Raw genomic sequence first — 13,654 nt, forward strand, 5'->3', positions numbered from 1 at the left:
TCACTGGTCTTTGTCAGGTGTGTAGATGGACAGGGTTCTGGCGGAGGGGTCTGTGGCATCGATCCACTTGGGCATCCAGTAGTGGCTGAGCCACTCGCAGCGGCCAGGGTAGTGCTTCTCGAAGACCTGGCGGAAGTAGTAGGCCTCCTTGGTCTTCGGGGGGTTGTGGGAGAAGGTTTTGGGGGCCTTCTCCATCTGGGACTCGTTGACCTTCGAGGAGATAAAAGAATTAAGATCACGTTGAGAGAATAATCGGTACCACGGAATGTGTGGGTGTACGTGTGTGAGTGTGTGTGTGTGTGCATGTGTACAGATACCACATAATGTATGTGTGTGTGTGTACGTGTGTGAGTGTGTGTGTGTGTGCATGTGTACAGATACCACATAATGTATGTGTGTGTGTGTGTGTACGTGTGTGAGTGTGTGTGTGTGCATGTGTACAGATACCACATAATGTATGTATGTGTGTGTGTGTGTGTGTGTGTGTGTGTGTGTGTGTGTGTGTGTGCATGTGTACAGATACCACATAATGTATGTGTGTGTACGTGTGTGAGTGTGTGTGTGTGTGTGTGTACCTCAGACTCCAGGTGGTCCTGCAGGCTGGAGTACCAGGACTTCTTCAGAGACGTCAGCCCGTCGCTGAAAGCCTCCTTTCGTCTCCACAGGATGTCGTCAGGGATCAGGTTCAGCCCACTGAAGGCGTCCCTCAGAAGGTGCTTCTCCACTCCATTCTGGTTAGACCACACATACAATCATATCAATCTAATCCTTTATTTGGCTTCACGGTAAAGCATTACATAGTAAAGCATTACACACAGACGCACGCACGCACGCACGCACGCACGCACGCACGCACGCACGCACGCACGCACGCACGCACACACACACACACACACACAACATACTTCCCACATAACTTCAGAGCATGTGCTCTGATCTACCACCTCAAGACCAAGTGGAATTCCCAAACTGCTAATAATAATTCCTGCTGCTACATTCATTTATATTATTATTATTATTATTGTTATTGTTCTTATTACTTATTACTATTAATACAATTATTTATTGCATTCTATTGTTGTTATTGTGGATGTAGAGAGCTGCAGCATTAACCTAAGTGCTTGACCTTTGACCCTGGTATGCCTGAAAGAAACAGGTGTCAGCAGTTATTCTACAGCTTCACTTATAGCCCTCTGGTTAGATGTCTAGTCTAGTCCTAGCATAGCGTAGGGAAGTAGGTTAAGATTTTAGGGGTGGGTCATCAACCTTGTCCCCCAGGCTATTGCCTTGGACTGCACAGACACAGCAGACACTGTCAGGCACAAGAAATCTATGGCCTGCAGCGACTCAAACCTGGCCTTATTGGGAGTCAATTTACTGAGTGGAGTATATGTTATTATTTGATTTCAGTGAATTACACGGCTGCAAGGCGTAGCTCCGTATCAGAAACAGTAGGGTGCCGTTTTCAATGCTCTTTCTATTGGCTTAATGAAGGCCAAGTTTGACGCATTGGTCCACCAGACCTTTCTTTAGGTGGAAGTGTCTTGGGACGACACTAATAGACCTTAACACTGACCTTAGGTACCCTCATCTCCTCAGGCAGAGAAAGGTAGTACGCAGTGAACCTGTGGTCCAGGAAAGGTACTCTCAGCTCCAGACTAGGAAGGAGGAGAGGGGAAGAGAACATTCTTAAGGGCTGGTTTCACAGTCAAGGCTTAAGCCTAGTTCTGGATTAAATCACACGTTCAATGTAAAATCTGCATTGAAGATCCATTTTAGTCTAGGATTAGGCTTAAGCCTGAATCTCATTAGCTTAAAGAGCTTAGCTGCTCAAAAGACTTTATGGATTGTGGTGTTAAAAAAACAAAAAAAAAACATGGATGGTATCCCTACCCATGTGCGGCTGTTGTCCTGTCAGCACGCAGCACATCAAACAGGTAGAGCTCCTTCATCAGGCGAACACTGTCCTCTGCTGCTGCCTGTGGTGATGGGGCCTGGATCAAGATGCACAACATTCACATTTACATTTACATTTTTGGCGTTCATCAGACACCTTTATCCAAAGCAACTTACAACAAATACATTTGTCTACGTAAGTGAATCATCTATCCAGTCTATCAGTCATCATAAGAAAAAGTAATCTATGCTACGACTAGTGGCCATTGGCAGCTCCAACGCAAAAAGAAAAAGCAAGATATTTTTTTGTTTAATTTCTTTATAGTAGAGAAACTGTACAGGGGGGTAGTGGGGATGAGGAGGAGGTCTTAGTTAGGGATAGTTAAGATGTAGCCTGAAGAGAACCACAAGAACTCTGTAAGCATTTGTTAGCAAGTGACATCTTGACCACGTGAGGACATCTGGTCCAGAGGAGACTACTTGCCTTGTGGAAGTAAATGTAGCCTTGTGTTAGCTCGTCTGAGCCCTCCCCAGAGAAGATGACCACACTGTCCGTCTTCTCCCGGATGAACTTGGCCACCAAGTACATGCCTACAAAGACAGACCGACAGACAGACGGAGACAGGGAATAAGAAAAAGATAATTCCGGTTTCACAGACAAGGCTTAGGGCCCGTCCCAATTCACCCCTAGCCCTTCGTTTTCACCCCTATGGCTCGATTTGCGCGTTCACGTTTAGGGGGAGGGCTGTCCCAATTCATATTTCATCGAGGGCTAGGGGTAAGGGGGAGGGCTAACTATTACTTCGTTTCGAGCGATTCCAGGACCACACTAGCTTCGAAGGGCTAGGGGTACGCTACCCCTTGATACCAGGATGCATTGCGAATCATCTACAGAAATCTTATGTCGCTCTATTCAATGCGGAAATGTCATTTTAATTCTCTGTAATTACTTATTAATAAAGATTTGAAAAATTATGATAACCATCTTATTGTCTTAGTTTAATGTCATTACAATGCATTATAGACCTTTTATTTATAACACGCATAACCCAAAAATCGCTTTTATGTCGGTGCTGTGTCTAACGTTACAGTAACGGAACGCTGCATGACAGTCGAGCATTTCAGAGATGTACAATCATAAATCAATGATTACCTGTGGCGTTTGACAGCGGATGATGGTACACATATGTAAAGTTATCTATCAAACGTTCGGCTGACTTGTACATGATGCGCATTTTGACCTATTTCCACCCGCAATCTAATCCGAGCAGTTGTTATTATGTAATATTATTAATGGGTTGTATCATTCATTTCAATGCATTATAGACCTTTTCTTTATAACAAGCACAACAACAACAAAACGTTATCATGCCGATGTGCTGTGTGCTGTGTGTCTAACGTTACAAGCTGATTTGTGCATGACAGCCGCGCATTGACATATTTCCATGTCTAATGGCATATGACACGCGAAATGTAACTACAGTTAAGGATACGCGTAAAGGATGATGATCTATCACCGTTCGACTCTACTGAGAAATGTTTCCGCTTATTTGTCATCTCTCCTTCACGGGCAAATGTGGCCGCGTCCCCAAGAGATACTCTTTCTACGTTTTTGACCACCACTATGATGGATTGATTTTTGGATTCTAGACGACGAATTGTTCTGAGAAAGGCGCTTGGTAACGTGATTTTTGGACAACGCTTTATGACTACTGATGGACTGGTTGTTTTGGTTGGAGTCATTCATTGTCATTAAATTCATTGTCATTATTGCGATGTCCACAAAAAAGACATCGCTGACGGAAGAGACTAAAAAAGGAACGTCTAAACACTACAGTGTGTTGATAACAAACGAAAATAGATGCTTATAGCACACGCAACAGAAATAAACACAGCTGAAGAAGGCATTGCGAGATGTGAGAATTCGCCGGCAACACAACGCGTCACCCGTACCGCGTGATGACGTAGGCGCCGTGAAGGGCTGTCCCAATTCATAGGGCTTAGATTTCAAGGGGTAGGGCTTGTGACGTGTTCGAAGGCCTTGCCTTCGAATCGAGTGACACTCGAAAACGAGCCATAGGGGTAGAAAAGGGAATTGGGATTGGCCCTTAAGCCTAGTTCTGGACTAAATCACACTTTCTTTTTTTTTTTTTTTTTTTTTTCCAGATTTTATTCATTTTTCACCCAATTTGGTAGCCAATTTAACCCAACTTAGCATCCAATTATCCCCTGCCTATTGCATTGGATCCGCCGCCCGACCCCGTGGCCGGCAGTCCCAGAGGAGGGCGCCAGGCAGACTAGGCTGACTGGCTCCTCGAGCCCAGTACCGTTATTCCGGCACCCCAGGGGGCGGTGTTGCGCGACGGATCCTAGTCCAGAAATACTCCTATACCCCCCCTCGGAAGCGGCCGGCCAATATGCCGCTTCCCGTGTGCCTCGGCCATTATCTGGATCTGGCGAGCCGGGATACGAACCCCGGCCCCGGTGGGCAGCATGCACTAGCGGCCAGTGCGTAGACCGCTACACCACCGCGGGGCACTAAATCACACTTTCAATGTAAAATCTCCATTTACTTTTTAGTCTACGATTAGCCTTAAGCCTTGTCTGTGAAACCGGCCCTAAAACGTTTACATTTAGTCATTTAGCAGACGCTCTCGTCCAGTGCGACTTACAATAACTACATGTGTCTATAGTAGTGAATCAACTATACATCACAGTCATTCCTATAGAAAGTCTTAACTGTGATAAGTGCCAAAAGTAGTCACAGTGTTAGAGAACACAAAGTCTTTTTTCTCCAGACAAACTTGTTCAGCCAACAATATAATATAAGAAAGTTATGCTTTGCCAAATTGTTTATAAGGGTGATTAAAAGGTTACACTTCCTCAATATAACTCTTCAATATAACTCTTAAACTCTTCACAATACGAACGACCAAAAAGACCATGTTAAAGATATCCATAATATTTTAAGAAAGGTTTTGGTGGCATCTAGAGGCCAAAAAGATCTGCATTTATCAGACATAAAATGTGTAAAACATTTGACTCTACTGGCCTGCTTTATGGAGAAGTTAACCTTGATCATTAGTTAACCCATGACCTGTTCAGGCTTTCCAGTGAATACCCGTAAACCAGTGAAAGGGCTGGATCTCATCCAAAGGACTCACATTTTAGTAGAACACTGCTGATAACTGGTTCTATTGAGAGGCTTTGACGGACCACACTCACTAATCTCCCTGGATTGCAGGGTAATTCAAAACAACCAATGAGCACTGAAAGGAATGCAAGCATGCACAGACACCGAATTGTCGAGGTCAGTGATCACATTGACAAGGCAGAACAGACCCCCATGGGCCATGGGGCTAGATGCAGTAGATTTCACAGCGATCCAAATAGTTTTGTTGCTTTCATTGCCAATGAACTCAGTTCAGTGGGCTACTCCCTTAGTAAAGGCCGGAGGTGTTCGCTCTCTCTCACCGACTGAGGCGCGGACGGTGGTGATGTCGTACGTCTCCAGGTGGAAGATGACCTCGTCCACAGCTCTGAGACCCTCCTCTGGGGTGAAGTTCACCTCGTGGTGCTCGCTACCGATGAATTTCGCCACCTGTCAAGACAAAACAGTATTATTCACAAAGGCTGCCTGCCTCCAAGACAACCTACTTGAATTAAGTTCTGTGGGTAGCAAGGGTCATAATGTGACGGCAGCTGGTGAAACCGGGGAGAAGTCAACCAATCAATCAAATTGTTCAGACTTTTAAGTCCTGCAACCATCAAATTGTTTAAACTTTTATTCTGAAAAATGTCAACGTTGTTGAAAAACAATGATATGACACACTCGCTAGTCAAGCCAAAATATTGCAATGCAATGGATTCTGTGAGTAATCCCCACTACTACCTAGTTAACTAACACTACTTTACATTGTTAGCAGGCTCACAAAACAAGCTGTGTTAGTTGACTAGCGATGTGTTATTGATTTTCAACAACGTTTACATTTTTCAGAATAAAAGTCAGAACATTTGATCGGCTGCCGACTTGTTCCCGGTTTCACCAGCTGCTGTCACATATACAAGTATTCTCCACTGCAGTGTTTTGGGCGAGTTCCTCTCAAGTTTTTTCCAGACAAAGTTAACCCTCTATTCCAGTGGTTCTCAACCTTTTTTGGGCCAGCGCCCCCCTGTCCATTATCCAGGTCTCTTACCGCCCCCCATCAAAAAAAGTAGGCTTATTTTCTTCCCTGAATATTAATGTTGACTAATATTCTGTGTTATATCATTTACAAAGCCACATGTCACTGAATGCCAAATAATGGATTTGATTTAACTGGGCAGTTGGAATATCATTATCATTAGTCTACCAGAGAGCAGAAAAGCCATGTGAATGTGAATAAAAATGCTGTTTCTGAGTGTTAAACAAACTCAGACAAGAGCTCTGGAAGCGCTCAGAGATGGGTGCTCTGACTGAAAACACGGTTTTGCCCGAGCAAACTGACAGTTCGTGCATTTACGAACGTACCCGTAATAACACTGCTGACAGCTGATCAATCGCAAGCGGAGTAGTGGTTTCCTATAGCAACAAAAGACGCTGACAGCTGTTCGGAGTGCTTATGTGTTCGTTTCCAGGACATCACAAGAGGAGCAACATAGGACATCACAAAAAAGCGATCAACATATCACGTATTTGGCATGACAGGCTTACGTCACTGGCGGGGACATGGACTGAGTATCAAAACTAAAATAAGAAATGTTTCGCTTATAGACAACAATTACAATGAGCCCACAAACTGAAACATATGTCACTCAAGCATAGCCTACAAGGAAAACACTCATAGAAGTTGGGCATGAAAGTTGGCTTGTGCTAGCATTAGCTATGGTGCATCCATGGTCAACATGACGTTACAGATGGGATGAACCAGGGTTCTTTCTATCGTAGCCTAGCATAGTATTGCAATTTCTGCACTGTACATGAACTGTCAAGATTCTTCTACAATGCAGCTTACCCAGACACATTGGAAACTATCAAAAGCTCCCCCCAATAACACCTCAACGCCCCCCCTTAAAAAATATTTGTTCCAGCGCCCCCCGATGTTGTCTGAATGCCCCCGTTGAGAAACGATGCTCTATTCGGAGTGTCCATTGAGGCATGATAAAAGGCGTCTTACCTTCCGAGCAGCCAGGATGTCTGGGCTGTCCTCTGCCCCGATGGCAAAGGTCTGGATAGGATACTTCAGCTGGTCTTCTTTGGCCAGTTTGACCAGTGTTGCAGCCACCAGGCTGGAGTCCAGACCACCTGATGAAAAAGGACACAATAATAAGCATTGTTTACCCAAATCATAATCTTATTAATGACCCAATCTTTTATTTTATTTTATTTTTTTACATTTTACGTGAGAAGTTATGGCTTGTCAAAAGCCGCAAAAGACAATTAGCACCACCACCCATAACCACACCTATGCACTAACAAGGTTTTCCAGCACACAGCTTTGACACCTACCATAGTGCTGTATGTTGGTCTACTGTACTTCAATCAACATGTTAAACATTGTGCAGGTTGTTTAGGACTCAAAGCTTCTCTCATACAGCACCAACTCCATTATACCTGACAGAAGACATCCGATTCTCCTGTGAGCCATCAAGCGTTTCCTTACAGCACTCTCAAACAAGATCCTGATGTTCTTCTTCACGTTGTTCTCATCAAAACCTGTTGGGGAGAAGAGCACCAGATCTTACTGATAAAACACGGACCTAACATAACATAACCTGAATATTCTTAAAGGGACATTTCACAGGTTTGTTTTACTTCAAAATCATCCAGATCAGTTTACAAAGGTGTGGGCCGTAGATCTGTAGATCCATAGCTAGATATCGCTACTTTGAGAATTTTACCCTGAGTGACGTATTTGGGGGGTAATCGTATTTGGGTTTTTGAAAACTATAAGACGCTGTAGGGAGGAGTGAGTTTACCATTCCTGATTAGCTACTGCCTGGTTTGTTTACATCCATAGGCACCACGCTAGCACATACATCTATCATTTGTCTTTACTAATGTGCATCTTAGCTTAGACGGACCTCCATGGCTGGCTGGGAGCCACAAAGCACTAATATGGTTGTTGTATAAACATTTCAAATTGTAGAAATTGTATTAGTCTTACATCGCATATAGCCGTAAATGATATAATGAAATGCTTTATGAATCTAGCTCCTTGTACAACAGTCAATAAATCAATAAGTCAATAAATCAACAATACAATACCGTAATAAAGCAGTAAGTAATAATAAAGCAATAAATGGTAGTGCAAAGGTAGGATTTCATCACTCCCATATTGCCTCCTGGTCTTGTAAAAATGTCCTGGATATTTAAACAACAAAGACCACTTATAACTTGAGTCGTGGTGATCATCTGTGAAATGTTCCTTTAAAAGGTATACACAGCAAATATTCACCCAAATATTCATATTCACCCAAGCAAGACGTTTTACTTTCTAGTCATTCAGTCGGTGGCCGAGCACAGCGGTAAATGGAATGGTAAATGGACTGCACTTATATAGCGCCTTATTCCAAAGCGCTTTACAATTGTCTTGGATTCACCCATTCACACACACATTCACACACCAATGGCGGCAAGCTACCATGCAAGGCGCCAGCCCGCTCATTGGGAGCAATTTGGGGTTCAGTGTCTTGCCCAAGCACACCTCAACACGTGGCCAGCCGGGGACCGAACCGCAGAACCTCCAACCTTGCAATCATTAGACACCGGTTCTACCTCCTGAGCCACAGCCGCCACACAGCTGTGCGACGTGATAGCAGTGAGACAAAAAGGCTGCCATGTGGTTTGTCTGGATTTATAGTCTCTAGAGCAGGGGTGCCCAATACGTCGATCGCGATCGACCGGTCGATCGCAAAGGTAGTATGGGTAGATCGCATGGCATTGAACAAAACGGAAAAAAAAAAAGAAAAAAAAAACTCGCCTATCATCCATCCTCACTATGGCTTTTGACACTTGATTGACGTACAGGTAAGCCAGTCTAAGATCTGATCTTTTCACCTACACCTAACACGCGGTTCACCACGCATGCGCAGTCAACAGCACCAACTACAAAATACAAAATACCGGCGAGACTAATTACCTAGTTAGCCTTCCAATTTCTACTATTTACTATATAATACTAAATAAAGGCTATACAAATGAGTGGGGAAGCTGGACCAAGTAAGAAACCAATAACGTATAACTTCCATCCAGAATGGGAGGAGGACTTTTTTACACAATGTGATATTGGAAATGCGTCTGTCTGATCTGCAAACCTACGATGGCTATTTCGAAGAAGGGAAATGTGGCAAAAGAGCGAAAACGTACGGCTGCAACGATAGCTTCTTATCGCATCAGTCACGTTCTTGTTAAACACAAGAAGTCATTCAAAGACGGCGAAATTGTGAAAAAAGTTTCTCGAGGCTGCAGATTGCCTTTTCGATGACAGATCCGCAGTGGCTGATGACACCTTGCAACCAGCTCCTACAGCCCTGACTACTAGAAACTAGCTGCCTCCTCCCAGTGCCAGGTCTCCCACTAAGGTAGAGAAATGCATTTATTTCCTCCTTTCAAACTAGGGAACTACCTGTTTTGTATCTGGTTTACTTTTCTGTTTGTTGGATCAGTAGTTGGCTATGGTACTGCAGACTGGCTGTCAGTGTGTGAGTGAGAGAAAGTGAGTGTATGTGTGTGTGTGTGTGTGTGTGTGTGTGTGTGTGTGTGTGTGTGTGTGTGTGTGTGTGTGTGTGTGTGTGTGTGTGTGTGTAAGAGAGTGAGAGAGAGAGAGGGAGAGAGAGGGGGAGAGAGAGGGAGGGTTTGTGCTATGGCTCCCTATGCAGACTGGCAAATGTGTGTGTGTGTGTGTGTGTGTGTGTGTGTGTGTGTGTGTGTGTGTGTGTGTGTGTGTGTGTGTGTGTGTGTGTGTGTGAATGTGTGTGAGCGAGAATAGCAAAGAGGGAGGGTTTGTGATGGTCTTCTCCTGTGGCTGTGTGACAGAGAGAGGGAAAGTGTATTGTGAGTTTACTATGCAGGCTGGGAACTGTGTGTGTGTGTGTGTGTGTGTGTGTGTGTGTGTGTGTGTGTGTGTGTGTTTGTAGTACGTGCATGTACGTTTGCGATGTTGAAACTAGACTGGTAGATCTTGGCAGACTGGCTACTTGAAAAGTAGATCTTGGTTCCAAAAAGTGTGAGCACCCCTGCTCTAGAGTCTACCTTTAACTTCCATCGCCTCAAAACAACAATGACAGGCAGATTACCATCCCTCCATTGATTTGTTGTGTAATAGGAGGACTTGCGTACCTGAGGAGAGGTTCTCGGCGCTGTCATAGGTGGCATGGCAGGGCTCCTGCGTGCAGCAGTGGAACCGGTCCATCTGAATCGACTCAACCTTCCCGTTCTGCTTCAGGTCGAACACCTCAAAGTGGCCCGGGAGGAAAGGAGTAATTTTCGGCGAAGTGGCCATAGAGTGGGTGATATCGGTCAGACCTGGGAACAGACAAGACCGAAAAACAAACAAAACTTCAGATGGGAAACTGAAAAAAAAAGGCAATTTGCTACCCCTAAGAGAGGGGTAAACTAAACTTAAAACAAAAAAAACACTGAAACTGAAACGGAGCACCCCCCTCTTCTCACCTTTGGCCTCTGAGGAGACGGCGAGGAAGCCGTCGTCCGTCAGTAGCCTGAACATGGGGCGCACACCGTACGTGTCCCTCCCGAGGAACACCTTCCGGTTGGCCGTGTCCAGGAGGACGAAGGCAAACACGCCGTCCAGGAGGGAGGCCATCTTCTGGACGCCGAAGCGGTCGTAGAGGTGGAGCAGGATCTCACCGTCCACTTTGGTCTGGTAGTCAAACTCAAACTGCTTCTTCAGCTGAATTGGGAGGAAAAGACAGAAGAGGAGTCAACGAGACAGCATCGCATTATCATTTAAACAAAAGATACTCTGGTTCACAGACAAGGCCTAAGCCTAGCCTTGGACTAAATCACACTTTCAATGGAAAATCTCCATTGAAGATGCCTGTCTGTGAAAACGGCCCTATTATGTGTTTGTGTCTGCTGCGTTTGACAGTTAACCATCAGATCCTTCTCTCCAGCCTCTCTGGGCATCTCAGGCTCTGCACTCTCCTGGTTTGTATCCTACCTGACCAATAGCTCTTATACCACATGTTTTGTCTCTCTCTGTATACCAAATCTCTAGGCTAACTTTTAACCCCCCACCCCCCATTACAGTTGAGAACTCCACTGTCCTGTCCCCCTCCTAGACAGTCAAGAATCTTGGTGTGATCCTGGACAACCAACTGTCCTGTGCGGCCAAGAGAAGCAGCACAGCTCCTGGTCCAGGCACTTGTGCTCTCCTGCCTAGACTACTGCAACTCACTTCTGGCCAGGCTTTCTACCGCCACCGTCGGACCTCTGCAGCTCATCCAGAATGCTGCACCCCGTCTTGTGTTCAAGCTCCCCAAATTTCTCCCCCCTTCTCTGCACCCTTCATTGGCTCCCATTAGCAGCTCACATGGACAGATACTTGGCTCCCATGAAGACCATCTCCATGCCTACCGTTTGGTGGTTGTAGATCTCTCCATTGTAACAGAGCCAGAGGAAGGGGAACTTCTTGATACGAAGGGGCTGCATGCCGTACAGCTGGTCCACAATTGCCAAGCGATGGAACCCGAAGCAGCAGTTGGTGAAGCCGTTTACGTTCTCAAAGCGAAAGGCATCAGGGCCTCTGTGGGCAATCTTCATGGCACTCGTGCACTGAACTGACAGGCACTCATCACTGCCAAATAAGGCCCATATACCACACATTTTGGAGCTGGAGAAAAGAAAGAGGGGGTTTTAGTATACACATATATAGCCTTTTTCTACACACTCGTAGAGCCAGAGAGACTCCATGGTATCTCATTTAGTTTTTTTTATTTATAGGCCTATGGTAAAACACCCCAGAACGTGACATTTGCATCCTAACAGACGTCACTGATTGCATCATCACGCCGGCTGGCGCAGAAACATGAGTTAGAAACAGGTACAACTGGCTGCAAAACGCACAATTCTGGGTTTTGGCATAATGATATTGGTATCGCTGACGAGCAACAGTGATTTTGTTTCACATCGGCTCTTTGCTAACGAAGTCATAACAAGTTAGTTAGCTATCTACTATCTAGCAAGACTACACATGCAATACATGTATTGTAAACGTAAATACGACCATGTGGTTTTGACATGCCGCACAAACTACCCGGCATAGGGATTACTAACGTAACGATACAGTAAAATAGTTGAGCTAACTGTGTCCACCTCTGAACCCCGGCTGAAACTCACCTCAAATTGTAAGCCAAATGATAACGGTATCGTGTTCGTGGAGTATCTCGTACAGTGTACAGTGGAATGATGCAATGGATGGACCACTACAGTCTGAAGTGAGGCAGGAAACAAATCCTCCGGTGTTTCAGAGGAGGGACCAAGAGAGAAAGAGGGCTGTCTGATCTGCAACAAGGTCGGTTGCATCAGCCACATCTAACACATGTTACGCTGAACATGCGTCAGCCAAATGTAAGTCCACATTCAGCGCAACATGTGTTACATGCTGCGTTGAACATGGACAGAAATCCACACTCTGGACGTCATAAGACACTTACATTCGTATTAAATGTATGCAATACCCATTCATATGATCTCCCCATAGCACTGCAATGTATTAGTACTATAGACTAATGATGCGTATCGCAGGGCAAAATATATAATGAATGTCATGTACCACCTGTTGTCTTTTCCAACAGCTACTGAATATGATAACATACTGAGTATATTGTGATTACGCCGTGTGTCAGCATGTCCTATATGTCTATTAGAACAAACCAACAGTATGCCCAGTGGTGTCCTGTCAGATAAAATAAAAAAAATCCAAATGACATATGCAGTATGTCCATAACGACATGAAACTTCAATGCGAAGGAGAGAAATAAAAACAACTTTGGTTAAAGATGGCATTTATTTAAGTCTCACTGTTCAACAAATGCCTGAACATTTGAGGAATGTTTAGGAGTGCTTGTTCTCTCCAGGCATCTTGACAATAAGTTGAATTAACCTGGTGTAAATAAAAGGGTTGTGATACCATAGTAGAATGAAAAATACATACTTGCAAAAGCATACAAAGTGAATAAGTATCGCAAGTCCAAAACTGGGACAGTAAATAAGCATTCGCCGTTTACACATACATACCCGATACGACAATAGAAACCTGCCTATACCAAAATGATCTGCACAATGACCTCCATAACTGTTTACATCTACCATTGCCACAAATTAGAGTGGTAAAATAAGGTCCTATGTGCAAATCTATACACTAGCAACCATTTCAAACCTTTACCTGAACACAAAAATATACAATATAAAACACTGGACATAAAAACAAACATTAAATGCATCTCTTGGTACTATCGACAGCAAATAATCTTCTATCCGCAGTAGTGAGCATGGTAAATGTAGCCTATGGTGGTGATGCATGTAGTTTCAGCCCTGCTGCAAGAATTGTGTGTCTAACAATATAGGTTTCTCTTCCACAGTGCTATCATTCATGGAAAATTAATTTACTGCTATAAAAGGTGGAGTATTCATGCCAAATATTCCGGTGCCTCATCTTGGCACTGAAGCAGACAATTCCAAAATTGGTTTTGTGACACACACACACAGATCATATTAAATATTAATATTCAAAATCTTGAATCAGACAACTTAAAA

At 44.3% G+C, this 13,654-nt stretch overlaps 1 protein-coding gene across 1 annotated transcript; it reads right to left on the reverse strand.

The window, feature by feature from the left end:
- asns (asparagine synthetase) lies at window positions 1–12,278 on the reverse strand (the record flags this gene model as incomplete). Its single annotated transcript, XM_080532991.1, has 12 exons — window positions 12,236–12,278; window positions 11,474–11,729; window positions 10,550–10,787; window positions 10,217–10,402; window positions 7,490–7,591; window positions 7,053–7,180; window positions 5,371–5,497; window positions 2,381–2,487; window positions 1,894–1,994; window positions 1,577–1,658; window positions 576–731; window positions 1–210 (listed from the first exon to the last, which is right to left on the reverse strand). The coding sequence occupies exons 2-12, from the start codon at window positions 11,720–11,722 to the stop codon at window positions 1–3; spliced, it is 1,686 nt and encodes a 561-aa protein (XP_080389117.1). The 5' UTR covers window positions 11,723–11,729; window positions 12,236–12,278.
- Between the last annotated feature and the right edge of the window lie 1,376 nt (window positions 12,279–13,654).

The sequence above is a fragment of the Nansenia antarctica genome (genome assembly GCF_963989245.1).
Source record: "Nansenia antarctica genome assembly, chromosome: 5".
In the NCBI taxonomy this organism is placed as follows: Eukaryota; Metazoa; Chordata; class Actinopteri; order Argentiniformes; family Microstomatidae; genus Nansenia; species Nansenia antarctica.